Source organism: Sphaeramia orbicularis, chromosome 1 (assembly GCF_902148855.1).
Source record: "Sphaeramia orbicularis chromosome 1, fSphaOr1.1, whole genome shotgun sequence".
Lineage (NCBI taxonomy): Eukaryota > Metazoa > Chordata > Actinopteri > Kurtiformes > Apogonidae > Sphaeramia > Sphaeramia orbicularis.
Window position 1 is genome coordinate 30,282,491 of NC_043957.1, and position 26,683 is coordinate 30,309,173.

At 40.7% G+C, this 26,683-nt stretch overlaps 1 protein-coding gene across 5 annotated transcripts in view; it reads left to right on the forward strand.

Annotated features, from left to right (window-relative positions):
• Positions 1–26,683, forward strand: part of tsc2 (TSC complex subunit 2) — a 34,138-nt gene that overhangs the window by 6,106 nt on the left and 1,349 nt on the right. For 3 of the 5 annotated variants that reach the window (XM_030135134.1, XM_030135124.1, XM_030135165.1), the window contains 29 exons: positions 1,059–1,196; positions 1,293–1,396; positions 1,531–1,612; positions 2,495–2,650; positions 2,733–2,852; positions 4,745–4,867; positions 4,976–5,082; positions 5,178–5,343; positions 5,546–5,668; positions 6,475–6,609; positions 6,774–6,963; positions 7,135–7,228; positions 7,310–7,412; positions 7,842–7,936; positions 9,970–10,110; positions 12,762–12,923; positions 13,027–13,185; positions 13,254–13,366; positions 16,844–17,083; positions 17,481–17,729; positions 18,275–18,364; positions 21,996–22,153; positions 22,896–23,491; positions 23,971–24,049; positions 24,144–24,230; positions 24,877–25,063; positions 25,158–25,297; positions 25,382–25,460; positions 25,545–25,636. In XM_030135134.1, coding sequence (XP_029990994.1) covers positions 1,059–1,196; positions 1,293–1,396; positions 1,531–1,612; positions 2,495–2,650; positions 2,733–2,852; positions 4,745–4,867; positions 4,976–5,082; positions 5,178–5,343; positions 5,546–5,668; positions 6,475–6,609; positions 6,774–6,963; positions 7,135–7,228; positions 7,310–7,412; positions 7,842–7,936; positions 9,970–10,110; positions 12,762–12,923; positions 13,027–13,185; positions 13,254–13,366; positions 16,844–17,083; positions 17,481–17,729; positions 18,275–18,364; positions 21,996–22,153; positions 22,896–23,491; positions 23,971–24,049; positions 24,144–24,230; positions 24,877–25,063; positions 25,158–25,297; positions 25,382–25,460; positions 25,545–25,636 — 4,308 coding nt within the window. The remainder of the gene's footprint in view (positions 1–1,058; positions 1,197–1,292; positions 1,397–1,530; positions 1,613–2,494; positions 2,651–2,732; positions 2,853–4,744; positions 4,868–4,975; positions 5,083–5,177; positions 5,344–5,545; positions 5,669–6,474; positions 6,610–6,773; positions 6,964–7,134; positions 7,229–7,309; positions 7,413–7,841; positions 7,937–9,969; positions 10,111–12,761; positions 12,924–13,026; positions 13,186–13,253; positions 13,367–16,843; positions 17,084–17,480; positions 17,730–18,274; positions 18,365–21,995; positions 22,154–22,895; positions 23,492–23,970; positions 24,050–24,143; positions 24,231–24,876; positions 25,064–25,157; positions 25,298–25,381; positions 25,461–25,544; positions 25,637–26,683) is intronic. The other 2 variants (XM_030135143.1, XM_030135154.1) reach the window with 2 other exon arrangements.

A 26,683-nucleotide genomic window follows, 5' to 3' on the forward strand; every position in this document is an offset into this window, starting at 1 on the left:
CACTGGGTTAAAATAGTCACTAATAAATGCTGCACTTTGTCTGCTTTGACAATATTGAGTACAAGGGAAACCCTTTTAGTTTAGGATTAAAAATGGAAATAACCTTTAACTCTATCCAGTTTGTTTTAAACAACATAGTTACACAACATCAAAATGAGCAAATTCTCCTACAGAGCTTCTTTTGATCTGTTTGTCAGCTGAAGTTTTGTGTCTGTTCTCAAGTCAGACTTTTACCTTCTTTGAATTTTATTTTTGACTAAATTCCACCTGCTGTTTTCAGTATTTACTTTAATGCTAATATAAAGGTTTCACACAGGGCTGTGTAACAAATAAAGTTATGGCTGTTGCTTTGCGATAAAGTATTTAAACTTTAGGGAAAAATCTACACAGCTGGTAATATTAATGTGCATCTGTTGATTTTGTTAGATGGGATCAGAGTTAAAAAATTAGGATTTTTATCACTTCATTGAAGCAGTTTCAAAATGAAATGTAGGTGACATTTGCCTTTTTATGTTATGACTAAATGACTGTTTCCATACTCTTCTGTTCAGCTGTTTGTCAGGAACAGAAAACAAATGAGAACCACTTTATAGAGAATTATTCCACATTTTTTTTGGATTGTTACTGGTCATTAAGGGTTAACTGGTCAGTGTTTGCTCCAGGAGGATTCTGTTGGGTTTCTGTAGAATTGACTTAGAGTCTGGTTTTGACCAACTCTATATATAAAATGTCAAGAGATAACTTTTTTGTGATCTGGCGCTATATAAATAAAATTTGATTGATTGAGTGATTTAATTGGTTTTCCCCTGTAAGTCGCTTTGGAAAAAAGCGTCTGCCAAATGCGTAAACATAAACATAAACATTAAACAGTCAAAATGATTTGAGAGTATTTTTACCCCAGCGGTGTGTTTGTAACAGTTATTGAGATGTGACTGGTAAGTATTTCTCAAGTACAATAAATAATTTTTGGTCACTACAGCAGCAAGAATAAAAATCCTAGTGGAAACCTAGACACATGCACATGTTCATACAGTGGTCTGTCTCATCTGTGTTCACAGACAATAGGCAGTGCAGAGCTGAAGGCCATCGTCTATGAACTACTGACCACAGTCGAGGAGCTGTATGAGCAGAATGGTTATCATGGTTCCACTGAGAAGTTCTTCATTCTGGTGGAGAAATGTGCTGACAAGAGACCTGTTAGTTTTGGTTCATTTGTATTGCACAGTGACTTCCTGCCTTTTTATCCTGTCTCTTTACATAACGTTACTGCATTTCTAATCTCACCCTGACAGGATGCGTCAGTGTTGACCCTCATCTCGTATAGGGCGCAGTCAATCCAGCCTGCCAAGGACGACTGGATTCAGAGCCTTCATCGCCTTATGGAGAAATTTTTCAGGTATAATGCAGCCACTTGATGCTGATGATCACTGAAGGTTACAGTATTTTCTGCATTCCTCTATTAATCTGTTCTGTCTTTGCTCTATGTTATTTATCTTCTCACCTCCTGTTATCTTGCTGTCACTGTGAAAGAAACGAGACTCGCAGTGTGATTAGGATCAAAGTGCTCCATATCTTGTCCTTCGTTCTGAGTACCAACCGGCAGCTTTATGAGGTCTGTACAAACCCACACAAACATATTTTCATCCTCACTGTTAAATCCTGTCTTCAACACATGTGCAGTCCACAGGTGGTATACACTACATCCCATCTGTCTTGTCATGGTCCCAGGTGATTTGCACCGATTAAAGCTTGGCTGATTTTCAGGCTTTTTCATCTTTTGGAAGCCACAAATACAAGAGTATTTCAACAGCTCCAACTTTTCAGATCAGAACTCCATTGAAAACTTCTGGAATGTGATCCAGAGGAAGATTGATGCTGAGCTTAGCTGCCATCATTTTTGCTACAGGAAAGGCAAAAAACACCCAACAGCAAAGTAAAAGACCGGGGGAAAGTATGATGAGACACATGACGGCTACAACTGCGAATCAGGATTATTCCACCAAATATTGATTTCTGAATTCTTAATTGAATAACCATCATGATTCGTGCTTCATATTTTCTGCCACTGCATTGCAATTCCATGTCCACATGAAAAGTTATTTGTGCATTTCGAACACTTTTTAATCTTAATACTCACCCAATAATTGCCCATAGCCACATAAATACTCAAAAAGTGAATGTAAACTTAAAAGAGCAATGTAATAGATTGAGTAGGCAGGATCTTTTGGCCATTTATCCCAGCTATTTCTTGTTTGATTGCCCTTTACCAGTCAAATGCCTGGTTCAAACAGCATTATGTTTATGTTTAACAATGACCATGAAGTTTATGTCTGTTCAAGGTAAAGAATACTGTACAGTTGTTGATTTAATTTGTTTTCATACTTACTTCTGTGCTTTGTAGAGCATGTAATGGGTTGGATATGATGTAAATTTGATCATTCAACTTCAGGACAATAAAACCTTTTCTGTTGTGTTCTTTCTGTGCCTGTCCTAGGATGAGTTGATTGAGATGGTGGTGATCCCTCAGCTCAGTGGCATAGCTGAAGATCGTGACCTGGCTGTCAGAAAACAGGCCACCCAGCTTCTGGTGGACCTTGCTGAGGGCTGCAACACCCACCACTTCACCAGCCTGCTGGACATTATTGAGCGGGTACACAAACCCACATATCCACAGATCAGTTCGACCTCCTTTAGTTGTGATGATATAACTTCAGTGGTTTCTGTTTCACTAGGTGGCCAGTCGCTCTTTGGTGTGTTCAGGGCCCGTGGAGGTTTCTGAGAGAGACCCCACAGCAGAGTCTCCTATGGAGGATGTCAGAACTGCTATACTGGGTCTGCTAGAAATCTTGCAGGTATACCAATGCCGATCCTGAGAGTGAAATCACAAATGTCACATAGGATTGATTCTTAACTGATGAACCTTTTAGTGCACAGCATAAAATCTAAGTTTTTATTTTTCCTGATGCTGTGTGAAGGGTAAGTTAGAAATGTCTGTCAGGGTATCCACAGATTCCTAAAAAAACATAAAGGCATCAACCTCCTTTGTATTGACGGCAAAATATGCACAAGACCTTGTTTTTTTTCTGATCTAAGCTTTTTAGGTAAGGGGATATTAAGTCTGGGTCACACATAAATAGGGGGCGACAGTAATGCACCAATAAAATAGAGCAAAGCAGCAGTCGTCTGTTCTTAGATACTGTAGAAACATGACACTGTAACATGGTGGACATGTGGAGATAACTTGCTCCAACTGTAGTTATAAACATTTCAATCAAAGACAGTTAAAATAGAATCATTCTAATTTCTGTGCCATTACAGACTAATAAATATTAAGTCTTATTAGCTTTATGAGGTCTAAATTGCCACTGACCTTATTTTTATTATTTTATCCACCTTTTAATTATATTCCTGAAATCGAGTTTCTGGGATATAATGGTTTTATCCCGAATGTCGCCGCTGGACCTGCTGGCACCACTGGTGCTGGATATCCTTCATGTGAACGTGATTACTAGGACAGATTTGGTTGGATTTTTTATCTTTTGATAACCAACATAGGGGACCCTTAGTAGAAGATCCCTATCGATTTTAGCCTCTCTGTGAGTATTAAAAGTCATCCATATGGGGGCACTTTAGTTGAAAATCAGTTTTTTGGACATATATCAAGCAATAATAGACCGATTGAGATAAAATTGGGTTCATATTGATCGTCTTACAAATGTCCATTTTCTCGCTACCATCCAGAGTTTATATGGTATTATTTTCATTCACTAGGTGGAGTTTTGTGGGGAAAAATTGGTTCTCTGACCATTATTCTACCACTATCAGGTCAATGTAGCTCAGACTGAGTTTACATCGATTGTCTAGCAATTATCATGGATAGATTTATTTACTGTTTAGCAGAGGGTTGGAAGGATTTCAGGGATATACCTTTGCTGTCGGCCCCTGACAGCGTAAGCCTCGTTCCTTCTTGTCAAAGCTCCACAAGCTTCAAACCTTCCACTAACATTATACTTACCTGAGCCATTCTAGATACCGAATTTTTACATGACACCTGCCCCTGCAGGCGACCACATACATGCAACATACGTGCAATGGTTGATTTAGAAAAAAAGTTATCTGTAACTTGAGAGGATCTTAAAGGTCAAATGTATTTATATAGCACATGTAAAACAATGCAAAGTGCTGTACAAAGCTGCAGATAAAAATGCAAGATATGCTATCCTAGAAAACTAGTAAAATAAGAGTAATTACAAGCTATACTAAAAGTGAGAACAATGGAAATACAGTAATAGGAAAAAGCGTAAACTTTAAGTGTGTGATATTGGTCCACTCCCAGGTCTGTGGTAATCCTTTTGCTCTCTGACATGTTTTAATGGGTTCTGGATATTGTTAAAGTAATTAAGTAAATCACAGTTTTAAAAAAAAATCTACATCATCTTCATCTGTCAGTCTGCCCCAGGGCAGCTGTGGCTACAGATGTAGTTTACCACCACCAGAGGGAGAATGTGAGAGCGAATGAATAATGGGTCAATAATGTAAAGTGCTTTGGGTGTCTAGAAAGGCGCTCTATAAATCCAATCCATTATTATTATTATTATTATTATTATTATTATTATTATTATTATTATTATTATTAATTTTATTATTATTATTATTATCTTTTCTTTATTTATCACAAGTTACAAGTAATTCAGTTTGGTCTGAAGTAGTTGGTTATAAGCCTCCATTTTTCTTCTTCTGGTAGAGCAAGCTTTACAGCCTTCCAGCCAGCCACGCAAGTCGTGTTTATGAGCTCCTTATCAGCCACCTGCAGCTTCACTACAAGAACAAGTACTGTTCTTCAATCGCTTCCAGTATTCGACTACAGGTATGGAGATACATTTATCTCTGCATATCTCTACATATAGTTTTTTTTAATGTACCTGCCTATCTGTCCATCCTGTCTTGACCTTACCTTTTTTTTTATTTTCTTCAGGTGTTTGATTTCTTTCTAATAATGCGAGCAGACTCTCTTCATCGTCTTGGGGTTCCCAACAAAGACGGGGCCATGAGATTCAGCCCGTACTGCTACTGTGACACAGGGTGAACACAGAAACACACTACAGCAGCCACATTTCTCAGATGGTTGAGTTAAATACTCTGTGGGACTCCAGCTGACTGTGTATTTTATTGTTTAGTGAACCAGAAAAGCGCGTCAGTGAGAAGAAGCCAACAGGTTCAACTTCTCCCCCGGCAGGCAGCCCTGCTCCTCCTGCTGCTCCTCTATCTCAAACAGCCTCCATACGCTCAGCCTACCTGCCCTACGCTCCGGCCTTCAGTGTCTTATTGCAGTGCCTCAAGATGGTACACGAATTAAAGGATTAACCTGTTCATAAATGATTCATTGCCAAAATCAGGTCTAACTGTTTGAGAAGTAAATATTTAGCAATGGGGGATATTGGTCCACTGGTGACATTGTTCATATGACTGGTTCTGCTCATTTCCTTTTTACTGATTGTCAAGAAGAAGTGATAGGTCTCACATTGTGTTTTCTTTTTCCTTGCAGGAGACAGATTGGAAGGTGCTGAAATTGGTTCTTGATAAGCTGCCATGGACACTGCAGTACAAAGTGCTGCTGCTCACTTCACCCTGCAGCTTGGACCAGCTCTGTTCTATGCTCTGCTGCATGGTAGTAAAATTACTCACACTTTCATTTACATATACTCATTATATTTGTAAGCCAAGGTTTCAAATTTTTTTAATTATCTTTTCTTGCTCGTCCAGTGTCTGGAAAGAATTTATTTTACTGGACAAACTGGTTAAAAAAGGAATGACAACCTTACACAGTTTGACTCTTTCATGAACAGTAAAAAAAAAAAAAAAATAGCTGCTAAATAGCTACTTTTCCCATTTGTAAGAAAAAAAATTGCCTCTAGGCCACCTGGTAACATTTTATTTTCTCTCCTTAATGATGGCAGAGTTGCCCATTGCAATGTCTAATATGCCCTTGCAGCTTCTAACACTGATACGCTGCATCACTCTCTCTTCCTCCAGATGACTTTGGAGTGGTATTTTGATTCTGCAGATAAATACCCTTCTTCTCTCTGTTGAAACCTTAGACATGGGCAGAGCAAGAACAGTTTTAACCAGTGTAGTCCAGTTTGGAATTAGCATACTGAACTCATATTAAAGCACTGTGTGAGCTGTGGCAAAGATGGACCCACTGTCACTGCCAGTAGATCTCATCACTGTGCTTGACATCCATGAGGGATGAAAAAAGCAGGCAGTCACCTTTTCAACAGCACAAATGTCTTGTTCAGTAATAACCATCATCAATAGTGTCAGTATATTATGATCGTTGTTACTAAATATTTTGCCCAGTTTTTATTTATTTTTGAATACATTTTACCTTTCAAACACTGGTAATTACAAGCTTACAGAAACCCTTGTTTATTCCCTTGTGTTCAAATCACTAAATGTCCTTTGCATTTGTAGGTGACAGACCGCCTGATCTCAGAGCGCTTAAAGAAGACTCCCGAAGGCTTTTCCCGAACCGATGTCCAGCTGGCAGTCGTTCCCGTCCTCACTGCAATTACTTCCTACCATAACTATCTGGAGCAGTCCAGACAGGTATAAAACATAAGGATGAACTTAACCAGCTGCTGAAAAATGGTCACACAGTCTGAACTATCAACATCAGATTTCTGAAGAGATGTTTAGAAACTTACAGTTTGAGTTTCACACAGTCATTTCAGCTGTGATTTAATTGATGTTAATTTCCTTTCCCCTCCAAGAGAGAGCTGGTTCAGTGTCTTGAAACCGGCCTCATCTACCGCTGTGCCAAGCAATGTGTGGTGGCTCTTACAATGTGCACAGTGGAGATGCCTGACATCATGATCAAGCTCCTTCCTGCTCTTATTGTCAAGCTCACCCACATCTCTGCCACTGTTGCCATGGCATCGCCAATGCTAGAGTTCCTCTCCAGTGAGTATCAAAAACAGTCTGTTTTTAAAATAATTTTCATCATGATCAAGCAGGTAAAATAGTTTTTTATAACTGTTGAAAGTTCAAGGACAGTGAATTTTTCATTGCACAAGGAGCTAAAAAAAATTGCAATTTTGGCCAATATGTTCTTTCATTTGTTCTGTTTTGTAGCTCTTGTACGCCTGCCTCATCTTTATGCCAATTTTGTAGCTGAGCAATATGTTAGTGTATTTGCCATTTCGCTGCCCTACACTAATCCCTCCAAGTAAGTGCTCACACACACAAATGCACCTTTCCTGTGTTCTCAAACACACATACACACCCTGAGCTGTTATTTTTCCATCAGGTTCAACCAGTACATAGTGTCTCTGGCACACCATGTGATTGCCATGTGGTTCATACGCTGCAGACTTCCCTTCCGCAAGGACTTTGTTCAGTACATCACAAAGGTGAGTACTTTGAAATATAATATCAGCACTGTAACCCACAAAAATCCTGCTGGCATATCCCTGCTTTTCCTGCATCAGATAAGTCTTACTGATGTTTTTGAGTTGGCAAAAAATAAACAACTTTTCCAAAATGCAACTTTTTCTTCAATATTTTTCAAAACACAAGGTTTGTGTCAGAATCCAAAAGGCAGATCTTGTCATTGCATCCCTGAATCTGAGGAGCACATGTGCACTTCACTCTTCACTTGATGTCCAATGAGCCACACTGTCTATGGAACGATGTCTATAAAACATACTCATAACTGTGAAAATATTAAATTCTCTTTGCTCTTTATTAGTTGATGCAAACCCTGCTAAGTTTTAAATAAAATTTCACTGTTACTGCAAATTTTTATTGTGTTTACTCATGACCCTCTTCTCTGTGTTCAGGGTTTGCGTTCCAATGCACTGCTGCCATTTGATGATGGTCATGAACAAAGTTCATTTCGTGCCAGAAGCACCAGCCTCAATGAACGACCCAAAAGGTAAAGCAAACACACTCGGGTTCAGGTGCTGACGTACAAACACAGCACATTGACCATGTGGCCTTTGTTGCCAAGGTAACAGGGGACTCAGCATGACTGGTACTGTGGTGTGATGGTTGACATGACTCTTCTCAGGTTGCCATGGTGATCATTATTTTATTTTTTTTAATAGATTTTTTGTGTTCTTTTCTGCCATGATTTATGTTTATTTGAAACCCACTTCTCTTGTGAATGACATGCAGTGGAGGACAAAGTAACAAGAACATCTGCATAATATGATGTATTCTAAAGTCATTACCCTTCAGTTCACTGTATAATTCAACTATGGTAGAAGCTGAAGTTGGAGTGTGTTGTTATAGTTGCAGATGCATTGCATTATCCAGGTGTTTGTGTCACTATGTCCACCACCTGTCCTGTAGCTCCCAGAGCTTACAGGGTGAATATTAGGGTCTTCATCTTGTCATTATCAGTTTTGTTTGTGATAAACGCAAACTTTACTTGTTGACCAAGAGAAATACACACTGTCTTTCACACGGAGGAGTAAGGAGGATGTAAGGAAGCTCTTCTCGGCAAGGCATCATTGTCATCTGTACGTGGTGTGAATGTCTGTTGTTCATACCACATCCCAATATCTCCTAAAGTGGTTTGGAACGTGTATGATTCCCTGTAGTTTAGTCTTGAACATTCATAATCACATTGACCAGAAGTTGTGGATTATCCACTCCAAGACCAAAATGCTAACGATAATGCCATAAAAATACAACTCTCTAAACATCAGGTATGCTGCCTCTCCCATGTTCTGTAGCTTTTTAGCTAATCTCTTTCTCCTTCTTTCAATGTGCATCTTACCTGCCTCAAATATATATAGAATACCCCAAGCCCTCTCAAACTGTATATTTTTTTTTGTTTTAAAGAAAAACAACCATTAAATTCTTTCTGCTGTACCAATTAATCACACCCCATTTCAAATTTCTACATATTAAAACACAGTGCTTCCGCTTCCTTCCATATCACCCCACTTTCAGTTTTTCATTGTGTTATAATTTTTCCTGTGCTTGTCATTGCTCATTGTAGGGTTGGAGGGCTGCAATATTGGACAACTGAGATAATTGGAGCCAATTTTAAAAGATATTTCATAACAATTGTTTAAGATGCACATTACTAAACAGCATAAAGCTTAATTTAATAAATCAGTTCAGTTCAACTATTAAATTTTAGATTTAATTTTTACATAAGGTAACAGATAACATCCTTTTTCTCAGACTCCTGTGTTTTTAGTTCAGACTTGCTGTGCTCCAACCCTCAAATTTAACCTAGCATTTCATTTTCAGTCAGATGTGTTGTTGTTCTTGTGTTTTAACTTTTCATTTCATCAGGCCTTTGCTGAGTCCATCCCTACTATTTTACTTCTCCTGTACTAGTCCTTGGCTTCACTATGTACCTGCTGTGTGAAATAATGTTTATTTTGTTGCTCTCCTGAATACTTGGTGTGTATTTTCTTTTCTGAATAGCAGAAGCTGTTTTTTACCCTCTGCTGTAGCTTGTCTGTTTTTCCTTCAGTTTGTCCTTTTTTATCCTCTTTCCTTACTCCGCTCTCCTGTTACCTGATTCATAGTGTTCACTGCTGTTAATTTTCACCTTGTTTTTTTTCTTTCACCTCTTCATTTGACCCCTCCCCTGGCCTTCCGCGATTGGGTGCTACGTTGTGGTTGTGGTTTTGGGGGGTGGTCGTGTCATCCTGGATTCTTCCTACGTTGCTCTTGGCCCATTCCCTCCCCCTGTGACCTCCTTGCCCTTTTACCTTTGTGGCCCCTCTCCTGCCCCACCTCCTCTGCGTGGCGTGTGTCACCTGCTCACATTGCTCTGGTGCTGGGGTGACTCCTGATAAATGTCCTCACACCACACACTGCCCCTACAACCCCAAACCACCTCAACCTCTAATGATGATCCACCCCCTTACGGCCCACCGTAACTGCAACCTGGGCCCATTACCCTCTCGCCCTACACCACGGTACCCATCATCACGCACGCAGTCTGCGGGCGGCAAAAGTGGCGAAGGCAGCAGCAGCGGTAGCCAATAGCAGCAGCTCTCCAGTTAAAGAGCTGAGGGACCTGTCAGCCATGGACGCTTTCCGCTCCCGCAGCATCAGTGTCTCCGAACACGCGGTCCGCAGGTTAGAGAAGAGCCATCTGGGTAACCAAACAAAACAACAGCAACCCAAACACTTCTCGCTTCCTCCATGGGATGATTGATGGGTTGTAGGGTCATTGTCATGCGGGTCCGTTGGGCGGATGTTGGGTGGTTTGTTGCCAGGGACACCTGGAGTGGGTGGTGCATGCTGGAGGAAAGTTGTGTGTGGACCATTTTGGTTTGTTTTGGGCTGCATTCATACACATGCTTTTTATGTTGGTTTTATGATTTGATTTTGCATGCTGTGTGTATAGAAGGCATCTCGATTCATGTTGATGTTTTCTGATGTCTGTCCGTCTGATTTTGCTCTAACAGACATTTTCTTTATTGTCATTTATTTATTTATTTATTTATTGTCTCGATTGTTTTGTTTTTGCTGGGTGTATTGCTGACTGATTTTGATTTACTTAACAAATTGAAAGTCATGAGGTGTGATTCTGGCTGGTAATACACAACTTCTGCTTCTGTCTTGGTTGGGAGCACACTTCTGCTTCTTGGGCCAGTAAGACGGACCACAGCAACACAACAGCTTTGTTTGCTCGCTTGATTATTATTTGTTTTATTAATTGATTTATTTTTTTGCTCCACTCAAACATACACTGTGCTGCTATGACCATGGCAATCTCCTAGTGTGGGATTTAAGGACTACCTGAGCTGATGTGAACCTTTAATACAGATATATTACAAACTTAAATCATCCTTATATCACCACATAACCACACTTGTATGCAAACACACTTTCTGCCTCACCTGTTTTCATACGTTAATGCTTTTCTCTGCGTGGCTGTCCTGCTTAAGTGAGTGATTGATGTTTGGTCTAACATTGCAGTTGTCAGATGTGGTCACATTGTCACTTTGTATCTACCAATCCTGTCCTGCAGGGGGCAGGAAAAGCCCACTTCTTCTGCACTTTTTGAAACTGTAGAGTTTTGTATTTGCTTTAAACATCTAAACAACTGCAATGTTGACCTGTTTGATATGCTTTAATGCTGAAAGGCTGCAAATCTGCAACTTCTTCAGAGAGCTGTTTGATGATTAATTCACTAGTGAGACTGGGGCCTGTCTGTTAGTGGACACTTGTTGCACCTCAGATATCATGACCATGTTTCAAGATTTTAAAGTGGGATGTTTTTCTGGAAAGTACCATAAAATATAAACTGATGTTTTCATCATTTTGAATAATGCTTCTGCTTAAATAGATTGTCTTATGAAATTAACAGTAATAGATAGCGATGTGATGATTTCAGAAATTTGTTCATTGTCGCAGTCGTGAGCATTTCATGGTCATGTTGGTGTAAGTTTGTGTCCACTAGACATTGAAGTGAAAAATGAATTATTGTTTGCTGAATGAATGTTTGCTGAAGAATGGTAAGTATAAAAATGTGCTGAAAGTGTTTTGACACATACTGGGACATAGTCTGCATTGGAAATTTCTGCTTGCTTTATAACCATTTGCACATTTGAATGAACAATCCCATACAGTGACAAAGCTCTCAGATATGCATGTAAACTGTTTTAACTGCATTATGAATATGCCTTAAATTATTATTACTCTTTGAAGAATGAAGTTTTTGCTTCACAACATATTGAACATTAACAAAAGCCATCGTCATTGTTTTTGTAGTTCTTTCTTTAGTGAAAGACATTCATCTATACTTTAAAATCACTCTGCTGAACCACCACTGTCGTAGAATGTAAATTACAGTTTGTTGCAAGGCTGACAAAAATAATACCATTCACCATGAAACACCCACCAAGGACGAATACTTCTGTATTATTCTCTTTCTTTTATTCTTCTAGTTCTAACATTTACTCTTCTATGTAAGTGTTTTTGTTTTGTTCTCCTGAATAGTTTCTCTGGATGAGTTTTGTAAACAGACCGTCTGCCTTAAATACTCCTCAAAGTGATGAACAAACTCATCTCATGGACTCCTCAGAGTGTTTTTAGAAATCACTTATTCCCATTGCCTTTGCTTCACCCACTTAGCAGGGAGCCAGTGTAGTCTTCATTTTGTTTGTACTGGTCCATTGAATCTCCTCCAGCCTCGACTGAGATGTGTGTTAACATCTGTACATGTGACGTTTCAACCAATTTGCCTGTAGAGCACACATTAATGGTTGTTGTGGATACAGTGAGGTGATGTTTTCTCTGGAGTGAGTGCTAATACAGAGATTTGGCTTCTGAGGAGACGTTGGATTTAAGTTAAACACATTCTCACACACAGGTTCTACCTTCAGGTTTTTCTAATCATCCCAACATGGCATATCATAGATCTGTTAAACCTCCATTAATGCGCTTACTAGAGAAAAGTGCCATTCCATCTATAGCCACTGAGACCGTGTCCCAGTGTGTGTTTGAGTGCTCGGGAAAATAAAATCTTTCAGTCTATGTGCACACACAGATACATGTCTGCATATAAATGCTTGTTTTGCATGTGGGCCCAAATGTGTGGTTGAGTGTTGGTTTGGTTTTCATAATGTGCTGCATTCCTGTCCTGTACCTGTATCAGAATAGGAGAACTTGCATGCTTGAGTGTAATGATTACATGTACATATACATTGAGTCTGCATGCCTTCCTCTTGTTTTTCAGCCCATCTCCTACCGTTTAACCTTATGTCTTTTTGCTCCTGTAGGATGCACACCTCCACTACTACCTGCAGTCTGGGTTCTGCTGATGAAAATGCAGTAACTCAGGCAGATGAGGGGCTGAAGACTGTTCACCTAGAGCTCACCGAGACCTGTCTAGACATGATGGCCCGATATGTCTTCTCGAACTTCTCTGCACTACCCAAGAGGTGTGAACGGATTTATTTGTAATTGCTAGTATTTTTGCGCAACTGATGAATTTTGTAAAAGGATCCAGATTATGATTTTGACCCCCAAATCATAATTTTGTAGGTCTCCCATCGCAGAGTTCCTGCTGGCTGGGGGTCGCAGTATGACCTGGCTGGTGGGAAACAAGCTGGTTACCATAACAACCAGTGGAGGGGTCAGAACGCAAGCACTGCTAGGCCTAGACATGGCCGACCGGCTGGGAGGAGGAGGGGAAATGACCAGGTAAAGAACAGAAAACAGAAAAGAACTTTTCTGTTTGATTTGTTTCCTCATCATCTTGTTTCATGCAGGTCGGATCCATCACTGCACACACGGATAACCAAAGAAGCTCCAGCCAAACTGGAGTCACAGTCGAACCAACAGCAAAACAGAGCAACACGGATACGGGTTCGCTCCATGTCAGGTAATCAGATTTCAGCAACATGACTCATAATTCATTGCTTCAGGCCTAAATGATTCTGCAAAGCACCAGCATCTCATTGTTCAAGACAAACTGTAATCTTGTAGTAGTGCAATTATTTTTGTATTTATTTAGGGTTCATATTTGTTCTTACTGTTAGTACACCTAAACTTCCTGTGGACAACACAGAAGACATAAAAAGACATTTCAATTTGTGCTGTAATTATTGACAATAACAACAGAAATCATAAACTTTTATCACATCAATAAGAAATAACTAAAATGATCAATATTGGTAATGAATTAAATGTAAACAATAGTTCTCCAGTAATTAAAGAGCACAGATACAAATGGTTAGCATCACATCTAAAACCCTGTCACATCATAAGTAAGCAGTTGTTAGTGTCTTTTCCTCAAATCTTTTTAGAAACAATTTTTGTGGACCTTTTATCTTTCACTGAGTTTGCAGCGGTGCTTTTATCTGATTATTTTCCTCCCACTTTTGCTTTTTCCATGGCTCATTTCACTCCAAGTCCACCTAAATAGGTTTGAAAGAAATGAAGATTAGGATCATTACAGCATTGTTCTCTTTTGATTTTAGGAAGATTGGTGCAAATTATTGCTCTTTGTTGTGAACCACCATGCTTTTATGCTTTGTCTGTGCCCTACATGTCCTTGATTTTGTGTTGTTTGTCTGGATGACATAACGATGAGGACATCAGTTTTTGTTTCTATATTGTATTATACACTGCTCAAAAAAATAAAGGGAACACTTAAACAACACAATGTAACTCCAAGTCAATCACACTTCTGTGAAATCAAACTGTCCACTTAAAGCTATACCGTATGATGTGGCATTTTTACACTTTTCTTTTGTCATCTTAAAATGCTCCTAATAAATGTGTGTCAAACTAAAATATAAAAGAAATCCGCCAGGTATTGAAACTCAAAAATGTTTAATTCTCATATATTTCTGATAAAAGTCTGACCAATCATTTTAGTTGGTCCGAATAAAATAATTGGCCGAACCTGACTGAGCCTCCTGTCAATCATCCATTACGGCCGTCCAGCATCCGATCCATTATCGCCGTCTCACATCCTATACGGGTACCTCTGAATCTGACGCTTCACTGGCACTGCTTCTCCTGTCACTGACCACAGTCTGCTGTCTAGGATGTGTTTGGATAGAACTGACATGCACATGTGGAAGGGAAAAAACTGATTTATGAACAGAAACAACAACTGAGGGGAACAAACGGGAGTCTGATGAATGAAGGATGGAGATAAAAGTCCGGAAGTCAGCTGTACTGGACTGAACAGGTCTGCATAAAGGTCAGCTTTTATGACGGTGGGACTCATACAGGTACATGGTGTCACACAATGTAAGATGATGTAGGATGATAATTGTATGGACTATGAAACCTCAAATGTCCACGGAAAACGCGTTCACAGTGCGCGCGCCCATCCCCTGGGCACTGCAGTAAAGACACTGACCCAGTACTGCACAGACCAGGTCTACTGATGGAACAGGAGCCGTGGGCCCACAGCAGGTGGATGATGCATCTGATTACTGAGGGAGGGGTCCGCGGACGCGCCAAAACAGACTGGACCTCCACCTCTGCTTCCACCTCCGTTTCCATCGCACATCAGATGAGAGGAGGAGAGAGGAGGAGGAGCCTCAGTGCTCAGGCAGCAGGAAGGGGGCGGGGCTTTGGAGAGAGGCGGGTTGTTCAAACCGTTCAAACTTTTACTAAGTGCTGTGAGAAATGCCACATCGGTAGGTATAGCTTTACGAAGCAACACTGATTGACAATCAATTTCATATGCTGTTGTGCAAATAGAATAGACAACAGGTGGAAATTATAGGCAATTAGCAAGACATCCCCAATAAAGGAGTGGTTCTGCAGGTGGTGACCACAGACCACTTCTCAGTTCCTATGCTTTCTGGCTGATGTTTTGGTCACTTTTGATTGCTGGCAGTGCTTTCACTCTAGTGGTAGCATGAGACGGAGTCTACAACCCACACAAGTGGCTCAGGTAGTGCAGCTCATCCAGGATGGCACATCAATGCGAGCTGTGGCAGGAAGGTTTGCTGTGTCTGTCAGCGTAGTGTCCAGAGCATGGAGGTGCTACCAGGAGACAGGCCAGTACATCAGGAGATGTGGAGGAAGCCATAGGGGGGCAACAACCCAGCAGCAGGACCGCTTCCTCCACCTTTGTGCAAGGAGGAACAGGAGGAGCACTGCCAGAGCCCTGCAAAATGACCTCCAGCAGGCCACAGATGTGCATGTGTCTGCTCAAACAGTCAGAAACGGACTCCATGAGGGTGGTATGAGGGCCCGACGTCCACAGGTGGGGGTTGTGCTTACAGCCCAACACCGTGCAGGACGTTTGGCATTTGCCAGAGAACACCAAGATTGGCAAATTTGCCACTGGCGCCCTGTGCTCTTCACAGATGAAAGCAGGTTCACACTGAGCACATGTGACAGAGTCTGGAGACGCCGTGGAGACCGTTCTGCTGCCTGCAACATCCTCCAGCATGACCGGTTTGGCAGTGGGTCAGTAATGGTGTGGGGTGGCATTTCTTTGGGGGGGCCGCACAGCCCTCCATGTGCTCGCTAGAGGTATCCTGATTGCCATTAGGTACCGAGATGAGATCCTCAGACCCATTGTGAGACCATATGCTGGTGTGGTTGGCCCTGGGTTCCTCCTAATGCAAGACGGTGCTAGACCTCATGTGGCTGGAGTGTGTCAGCAGTTCCTGCAAGACGAAGGCATTGATGCTATGGACTTGGCCTGCCCGTTCCCCAGACCTGAATCCAATTGAACACATCTAGGACATCATGTCTCGCTCCATCCACCAACCATGCTCCATCCATGTTGCACCACAGACAGTCCAGGAGTTGGCGGATGCTTTAGTCCAGGTCTGGGAGGAGATCCCTCAGGAGACCATCCGCCACTTCATCAGGAGCATGCCCAGGCATTGTAGGGAGGTCATACAGGCATGTGGAGGCCACACACACTACTGAGCCTCATTTGACTTGTTTTAAGGACATTACATCAAAGTTGGATCAGCCTGTAGTCTTTTTCCACTATAATTTTGAGTGTGACTCCAAATCCAGACCTCCATGGGTTAATAAATTTGATTTCCATTGATAATTTTTGTGTGATTTTGTTGTCAGCACATACAACTATGTAAAGAACAAAGTATTTAATAAGTATTTCATTCATTCAGATCTAGGATGTGTTATTTTAGTGTTCCCTTTATTTTTTTTTGAGCAGTGTATATAAGTAGGGAATTGTTGTTTTATTATTGCCTTGTGCTTTTCTTCAGGGAAGCTATTATATTAGATTTAATATTGGATTCCATAATCTAACAAAGCTAAGCTGATTTACAGTGAGGTGATATTTACAATGACAAGAATGATAATGATAGTGATGACAATGATGCTGACTGTGCTGTGATTTTCTTCTTTCTAGGTGGACATGCTCTTCGCGCAGGCCCCGCCCAGAGTCTCAGCCCGTTAGTGTCCCCCTCTGAGGGTGAGTTGGCTGCCCCCCTCTCCCCCTCCTCTGGCACCACCTGGACCGGCCTGGGTCCTTCCTCCTCCATTTCTGCCACAGCATCAGCTCCTCCCCTCAAAGACAATCCCAGCCTGGCTGAATTCGTCCCCATGCTGACACAAGGCTGGGCTGAGATCTTCATTCGAAGACCGTCTGGTATGTAAACCATAAAACGTAACAGAAATTAATACTAAGCCTCAAGATTTTGTTAATTTGAGTGAGATTGAGCTCCTTGTATTGAGACTACAGAACACAAGCATCGCACCAGAACCTGACAACATCACAAATTCAAGTTGTCATTGATTCTTTATAGACCATGCCAGTGAGATACCGGGCCATTGGTCCTATTTTTTATTAGTACACTTTGATGGTGGGCTCCTCAACAACAAAAACTTACAACTGTGATATTTATGCGTTTTAGAAAACACTACCAGAGGAAGAGTTTTTTTTCCTCAGAGCTACTGAATAACATGCATACAATGACAAAAACAAATTACAGTAATGGAGCCTAGATCATTGGTCTAATGCAGTGTTCTGTTCTGTTTCATTTCAGGTAACACAAGCTGGCTCATGTGTCTGGAGAACCCACCCAGCCCCTTCTCCTCTGAGCTTGGCAACATGCCCCTGCAGGAGCTGTCCAGTGTCCTCATGGCGATGGAGGGAGTGAAGGAGCCTCCTGCTCAGACCGCCAGCGCTCCAGCAAGCACCGCAGCTCCTGCACCGACTTCAATGTCTGAGCCCCAACCACCACTACACAGCACTGTTGGAGGGAAACCCAACCTCATCCAGCGTTCCAACACGGGTAAGTAACAACCAGTGAAATCAGTGCAACAGAGGGAAGTCAGAAAGAAAAGAAAGACCATGACTTTTTTATGTTTATGTACATTATACTGTTTATACAGTATATGTTATGCATGAATGCATCTCTCTTCTCTGCCTGACCGCCTGTTCTTGACCACATTTACAGGACTAAGATAAGTAGTCTTTCATGTCTAATTGCCTGTGAAAACAATATTTGAATTTGAGGCGTTCATTCGATCAGCTTCAGTTTTCAAGTTGGCATCTTTTTCACGATATTGTTTTATGAGTCTTTTTTTTTTTCTGCAGAAGCTTCCTTTATGGTGACGTCCATCCAGGGTTACATTCATCTACTGTTCATCCTTACATTTCTCTTTATTTACTTTCTGAAGTCATCTTTTTTCACTTTCATTTTTCACTTTTTTTTTTTTTTTCCTAGTTTCTGATTGATTTGTTTCCATGTTTTTTTTTTTTTCCATCCTCATCCCCATGCTGGTTTGTGATTGGCTGCGATGTAATATAAACGCCTGCCACCTGGTCTGCCTGCAGTGGGCGGCTCTCTCTGGTCTCTGGGTCTGGGCTCTGGCCCCCCAGGCCCCCCAGCCCCTGGCAGATTGCACAGGAGCATTTCCTGGGCAGGTACCGTCCACCTCATGTGTGCCCAACATCCCTCTCCACCTGATGATGTATATTTTTTCCTACTTGTACAATACAGTGGCTTCTCAGCACACACTGAAAATGAGAATAATTTCAAATTTTCTGTTGTAATATGACCTTTTATTATCTATTATTTTGGATAATAAGCTCAAAATGATATAAGCCTCAAGTCAGAAAACATTGGGACATTATGAAAATACAAATAAACACAGAAAGCAGTACTTTCTGAATGTACTTTGACTTGTTTTTCATTGCAAACAGTATGAAGACAGTTAATAATATCTAAATGCTCAGCTCAGAGAAACAAGCCAATAATGCTTAATTTCTGCTCCACTCAATGACAAAGTTACAGTGAGATTTGTGTGGGTAATACAGTATTTCAGTTTGTGATCACGATAAAGGATATTATGAATTTACTTGCTTGGTGATTAACATCAGTCTTAGTCATCAGGACGGTATTTCCAGCATTTCGTCTTTGGCAGCAACAGTAGTATTAGCTTTTAGCCTGCTATATTTTCACATTCATCCTATTTATTCATTTTTTTTCTGACAAATATGTGACTTTAGATCTGTCCATGTTTGTGATTGGTCACAGTGATAATGTGAACCATAACAGAATCAGAAACCCTGATTTGACACAGCAAGGTAATAATTTTAATTTAGTTTTATAAAACTGGGCAAAAACAGGAATTGCCGTGGCCAAAGATATGATCAACAAACACCGAATGCTACTCACCAAGAACCACAACCGCAATCTGAAGAAGAGACTGGTCAAGACCTTGATATGGAGTGTGTAGAAACCTGGATGTTGAGGAAAGCTGATATCAAGAGATTGAAAAGTCTGGAAATGTGGATATGGAGAAGAATGGAAAAGGTCAGTTGGATGGAGAGACTGAGAAATAAAGAAGTGTTGAGAAGAGTAGGAGAAAGAAGAACATTACTAGACACCATCTGGAAAAGAAAAGCCTGTTGGATTGGACATTTTGAGATCAGAAGGACTGTTGAGAATGGTGATTGAAGGAAGGGCAGAGATTGAGAAGAAGAAAGAGAATGATGCTGGATGACATCAGGCAGGGACAAATGTACCACACAATGAAAGAAACCACGCTGCACAGAAATGAATTGAAACAATTAGCATGCGCAGGACCTACCCAAGGGAAGACCACGTAGAGAGAGATAAAACTGGGTATCACAAAGAGATCCTGATTCTGTTGAACTTTTGTGATGCGGACCCCTGGTCTACAGACTGGATAGTTGTGGGTCCATACACTTCACTACCTAAACAGATTGCCTGCTCATTTCTGTTTAGTAGGTGTAGATAAGGACTGCACACAAACAAATAGGTTGTCACCTTCACACATGCACAGTTTTTATTTAATTCAATGGCAGCCTTTTGAATGGACACTGATTAAGATTCAGTTAACTGAGCAGCTCTACTTTTTGTACATTTATGGTAACCATGTATTATAAAGGTTTGCCAAATGAGCCCTGAGCTCTTGTTTCTTGATTCAGTTCCATCTTTCATTCTTAGCCTTTATGATCACAAATTCTTTTATTTCTGTTCTGCACCATAGACGGTTAAAATCCAGATCTCTTTCTATCCTTCACTGAGAAACAGTGTTCTAACTTTTTAATTCTTTTTCTTGTGTGTTTGAGGATAAATCACAGTCCTCTACCTATCTGTATGTTTAAAGAACCACGTCTTTCCTGGGTATGGTTTGGTACCCAATTTCTGATTACAAAAACCAAGCAAACGATTTGTTTCAAATCATGTAATCATTTTAACTTCATTGCTCATCCTCCACCACCATGTTTGACTTTTCTGGCTGCATTCCAGGTCTGAATGACAGGAATCCATATATATTCATAGCTGAAATTAAATTGAGTATATTCCTACTGTTTGCAGTCAAGTCCAAGTCAAAGTTAATTTACAATTCACTGCTTTATAATTTGTGTATTTTACTCAATGTTGTTTGATGTGGAGTTATAAAATTCAAAGGGAGAAACATTGTTTTGTAACTTGTATTTTAATTTAAGTGACAGATCGTGTTTAGGAATTAGATTTTTCACAGGTGTTTGTCAGTTCATGGTCTAAAGGCCCCACTGTTTTACTCTCCCAAATTATGCAAGTGATGAAATTCAGTATTTCTTTTATCCTTCAGTCTTACATTAATACGGGAGGGAGGGTCCGCAAACCAGTGTTACTGAACGTGTGCCTGCACTCAGCTCAATCACTCTAATGACATAGAGATATCATCATGATTTTGGATCATGATTTTGTTTTTTTCCTCCTCTGATGATTTATTTTTCCTCCTCCTATTGATCTTGTGAGTGCTAACTCTTGTGTTATTGAAACATACTCCCAGGTTGATGTTTAACCTCTGACCTCATCAACAGGAAAGCCCAGACCTCATCCAGCTTTTCCACTCTTTGCCTGAAAACTTCTTTTTTCATCAGACTGGTCAAGTTGTAGGCCAATAAATCCATATTGAGATCCAGAGGTTTGAGAGTCCTGGCCCAGAGGGCTCCCTCTTCTTTTGCTTCTTGTTTCAGAGAAGGGGGTCTGTCATTTAGGAGGTTCAGGACTGGACGTTCTGGTCTGGGCTGCTGTTGGAGTAGCTGCAGTGTGTTTGAGCAAACAAACCAAACAAACTAATGCATGATGGAAATCATTTAGATGAGGCGGTGGTGGATCGATGCTGCCTGCTGCATTGATCTGTGTGTGTCTGATCAGTGTTAATAGGCTGGATGTCCTGTAGGTCATGATCCTAATCTCTTTACATGTGCATGTGTGTGTTTTCCTTTCAGCCTTGAGTTTGTGTCGTCAGTGATGCATGTCATTCTCTCTTATGTAGTCATGATTTCACATATTATGTATTTATTAGAATTTATCTGGTAGAATTTAGCAGCTGACTGATTATCAGAATGGCCAAATTTTGGAGCCAATATTCAGCATTTTTATGATTAGTGCTATCATGAATTTTTTCATCCATCACATCATAAAAAAAAATTTAAAAAAGTAATTAAAAGGCATTTTTGCTCTGAAACAGCCACGTTGTTCTCTGTTTTTCTCAGCACTGAGTGGCACACTGAATGAGTGTACTTATACGCAATTGGGTGCTGCTGATTTGGAACAAATTTAATTGTTGATTCATAAAACTTTTGTGAGATACTTTATTAATTAATTGACATTTTGGGTTATTCATATAAGAAATGCTTAGCCCCCTGAAGTTTTATTGTACAATAATGTTGAAAGTTAATTAATCATATACAGAAAGACAAATCTTCTGTTAGAGGTTTTGCCATTCAGATGTAGACTCTGGCAGTTTTTTAGTTTTCTTTTTTTCTGCACATTGGCTGTACTGGTTGCAACTACTGGTTATGGGTCTCCATGAAAACTAATAATTGGTACCAGCCACCCCTAGTAGAAATGGTGTGTGAGGTGGTGTATCAAAATCAGCTACTGACAACTGTGATGAAATGTGTGATGTCTGTTTCGGGGACTGTGTCTTTCTGATTGTGACACTAACAGTGGACTGTCTGTAATCTGTATGTGTGTGTGTGTGTGTATATGTTGCATTATACCGTATAACCCTTATGTGTCTTGCTGTAGACTCTGTGGTGGTGCTGGAGGAGTCCTCTGGAGGCCCTGCAGTGCACACACCATCTGATTGGCTGGAGAGTGAAGAGTTTGAGCCGATGCCGTCTGATCCCATCTTCATGTCAACTGACACGTTCACAAAGACCCTCCCCACTGGGTCGCTCAGCAGGGTACGTTAAAAAAAAAAAAAAAAAAAAAAAACAGCCTGGTACAGTGATGCTTTCTTTTCTGTTCTTTTTCAGATCTTTTCCTCTTTTGTATGAAAACTAACTTCAAACATCTAAGTTCAGTTCTGTGCTGAAGTCTTTGGACACTGAATCAAATCAAAACATGTCCCGTATTCTTCACTGTTTGGATTTATTTTATGTCAAAGAAACGGAGATTACACTAAAGACAGACTTAAACTGAAGCCCTTTAACTCTGATCTTTGTGTTTAAAAAAAAAAAAAAAAAATGCACGTGTACTCTATTTGCAGGTCAAACAGGGTGGGCTTATATACAGTGGTAGAAAAAGGGTTTTGGACACTCCATGCATTTGTAATATATTGCATTTAGAATCACCCTTAAGTCATTGAACTGTGCCCAGTATTGTTCCATTCTCCATACCTACATGCTCCCTTCTGCATGTGTTCTGTTACATCAAAACTGGATGTTTCAGCAAAATAATTTGACATGTTGAAATTGTCAAGAATTTGGTTCTTTTTTTTTTTTTTGTTAACAATAAAAAAAATTAAAAAATCACTTGCATTTGTTTAAAATATTATCATTGCAGAACAGGTTTGGCTGCATTAGATTCAGATTGTGTACAATTTAAGGGACATTTAAGGGTGTCTGAAAACTTTTTTCCCATTACTGTAAGTTGAAGTATTTAAAGTTGTGATTCAGCCTTTCTCCGGTCACTTCTCTCCTATAGTCCTCCTCCACCTCCAGTCAGGATGATGAAAAGTCAACTCTGGAGGAAGTGAGCGAGGGAGCCATTCCGATCGACCAGCCCACTGTGGGACCGTCCACCCCAGGCAGTCAGGGGCCCGAGCTGCCCTTCCAGACCCACACTCAGGGTCATGGACTCAACAAGTCCAGCTCATCTCCAGAGCTGCAGACATTACCTGAAGCCTTCTCCAAGGCAGTGATGGAGTCTGAGACTGCTGACACGTCCCGACCCAGAGCACCTTCAGAGGCCAAGCCTCAACCCCAGCAGCCTCATCTGGAGAAAGACAAGATGGACGGAAACACAGGAGCGGACTTCAATGGGCTCGGGGGTCAAAGTCAAGTAGGTGAAGGCCCAGGTGTGGTTTCAGCACAAAGTGGAGGAGCAAGGATGAGACTGGAGTTCCCAACAGCGGCAGCGCAACCTGGACCCATCTCCCCCGGTGGAGGCCACCGACCCCGGGGTCACACCATCTCTGTATCTGCCCCCTCCTCCAGGAGGGAGAGGAGGACAGAGAGGGATTCGTACCACAGTCGGCCGGGACCTAGCAACACTGAAAAGATCTCTGGACTGAGCCCCAGGTGCTGCACACACCCCACTGATAAATGTAATCCAAAAACAGAGGCCGCTTACATCTGTCAGTCATTTTACTAAATATGTGATGCAACACACTGACATGACTCAGTAGCTGATCAGGGGTCTGCTGACACTACCTGAAGTGGCAGCGTGCAAGTTGTATGATTATGTGAGATGGTAGAAAATGAAGAGCCTGTAAATATTGATTATTATTATAGATATGCAATTTGTGCCATGTCATATTATGTCCCTTATCATTTACCCCATAACATAAGCCTAAGTCCTAGTTTTTCCAGGACATAGCCAGTGATGCAAAATGAAGCAGGCGTGTTAGGAAAGCTAAGTAATGCAGATATCACAATTTGGCCGGAAAATATGGCTTAGGCATTTATGCTATGAGGTTAATGATATGTAAAGATATTACACGGTAAGCTGGTCATTATTTATTTTATTTCTGTCTGAGTTGTCGTCTCGTCTCCTCCAGCTTTGTTTTCCTCCAGCTGTACCACTCTCCTTTCTTTGGGAATGAAGCCAACAAACCCCTGCTGTTGCCCAAGACTCAGGTGAGTTCAGGTGTTTGCTTTATTCAGAATCTGCTCCGTTGTTGTACGAACGCTGTTGTTTACAGTATTTGTTCTTTGTTTATTCTTTGTGTAGGTGATCGACCGTGCTGTGAAGGTGCTGGACCAGATGCCTCCTTATGACACTCATAAGATTGGAGTGGTGTTTGTAGGAGCTGGGCAGGTAAAAGCACACACAGATGAAAAATGTCAGCTATTTTCAGTTATTTGCCAGATTACCTACATCAGTGGTTCCCAATCTTTTTTGGCTCATGACCCCACTTTAACATCACAAATTTCTGGCGACCCCAGACATTCAAAACAGAGACATTTTGCTAAAATTAATTTGATTTTGATCATGTAATAGTTTGCTCTACTATGTTGCAAATAAACATTAATTTTAGGCAACATTTAGTCTATATAATGTATATTATTATGGACGGAGGCAGAAAAGCCAGGTTGAGATTACTGCACAAAGTGTGAATTTTATTTTCCTTGGTCAGGATATGTACAGTCAGTCCAGCTTGTATATACAAACCTGCAAATTAATACGGGAAAAACAATAACTCAAACTATGAATTATGAAAGAGCTGCAGCATCTGAAACCGACCACAATGAACATTTGACAGATAAACAGTACCACAGTGCTTCAGTTTCAGCTTCAGTTTGTCATGTCTTTTTTGTATTGTGATTGTCTGTCTCAACTCACCATACATTTTTTATTAGTAAGTTTAATAACTAGAAATTTCAAGGGACCCCATTTAAATTTGAGGTGACCCCACGGTTGGAAAACACTGGCCTAAATGCTCACCATTATTCTCCCTCCTCAGATTAACAACGAGGTCGCCATCCTCTCCAACGAGTACGGCTCAAACCGCTACGCTGCATTTCTGACAGGTCTGGGAAAACTAATCCATCTGAAGGACTGCGACCCCGACCAGATCTTTTTAGGAGGCCTTGATCAGTACGGCGATGACGGGGAATTTACATACTGTTGGCACGACGACATTATGCAGGGTATGTGTGTGCATGTTTGCGTGTCAATGTCACAGTATATTCCAAAACCAGAGTGCTTGAATGAAATCACCTTCATCAACTCCTACCTTTGTAGCCATTTTCCACATCGCTACACTGATGCCAAACCGAGAGAGCGACAAAGGCTGCTGCAACAAAAAGCGACACATCGGCAATGATTTTGTTATGGTGGTGTATAATGACTCTGGAGAGGAGTATAAACTGGGCACCATAAAGGTCAGTAAACACACACTCTGTCATGTGCATACTGACGGTTATGCTCCTTCTTTTACCTATCATGTGTTTTTTGTCTTCCATTAGGGTCAGTTTAACTTTGTTGAAGTCATTATAAAGCCGCTGGACTTTGAGTGTAACCTCGTCACCCTTCAGTGCCGCAGGGGTGAGGGCATGACACCACAAGGCATCTGGTTCTGAGCCTTGATTGTCTAGTTTTATATTTATTGTGTCCCTTGTTTTCTTATAGATTTGGAAGGCCTAGTGGACACTACGGTGGCCAAGATTGTATCAGATCGGAACCTGCCACTGTTGGTCCGACAGATGGCTTTGCATGCGAATGTAAGGCTCCACATCTGCACACTAACAATGTACTTAAACATGTACTATAGGACATTTCTGCTTAACACAACTAGGCTGTTATCATCTGCTCTGATGATTTGTCAACTTATATATACAGGTTTCCAACAACATTAAAATTCTCACATCTGTTCTCATCTCTGTTACTAAGGTGACGGGCCATTTAGTCACCCATCAGTGGCATCAAAACCCACATTAATCATCAGAAACACAATTAAACAGGATGAGTAAGAGCAGTAATACAGTGATATTTTGACCACAGTGACTGTTACCTGCAATTTTCCAACACAGTAATGTGGTAGAGAGTAATTACTGATGCACTGAAATATCGAGCTAGTTTTACTATGATTTGTGATCAGTGTCTAGGACTGCAGAGACGGGACTAAAAAGGTCTCAAACTTGTTTTCATTGGGCTGTTTGTTGACATAATGAAGTATTGCACAATGTTGCAGTGACAAAAATATTTCAGAAATTCATTGTGACTTAAGGCCTTATATTTCCTTGCAAAAATGTAGGTATTCAGTGAGATGTAAGTTGTGAATTTATTAGAAAAAAGTTTATTTCAATCTTTTATTTGTTTTAATTGGCACTAATATATTTGATATATCACATTATCATGTAATGAGTCAAGAATTTTTGTTGGGCTCAGAGGAGACTGAGTTTCCACATTTTGACTGAAGACAAGGAGATGAGTTGTGCTGGAATACAGTTTCTTTCAGGTGTCTTGTGGGTTGACATTACTTGACAGTGACAGATGTTCCTGTAGATGTCACCTTGTTGTCTGCAATAGACTCCAATTTTTCATCCCTGGCAAAGAGCAATTTTTCAGCGTTGTTTTGATGGTGGAATAGCAAGGAAAAAATATGGATGATGAAATTCATGATGTATTTTTGTAGTTTAAGAGAAACCAGATTTATTTTTTTTTGTATCTGAGCTGGAAAAAGTTAGGAACCTTTGATGGATGGTGCCATAATGTTATGACATGACCATTAGATAAGGTCACTCAAATGAGGTTAAGTCAGTTAACAT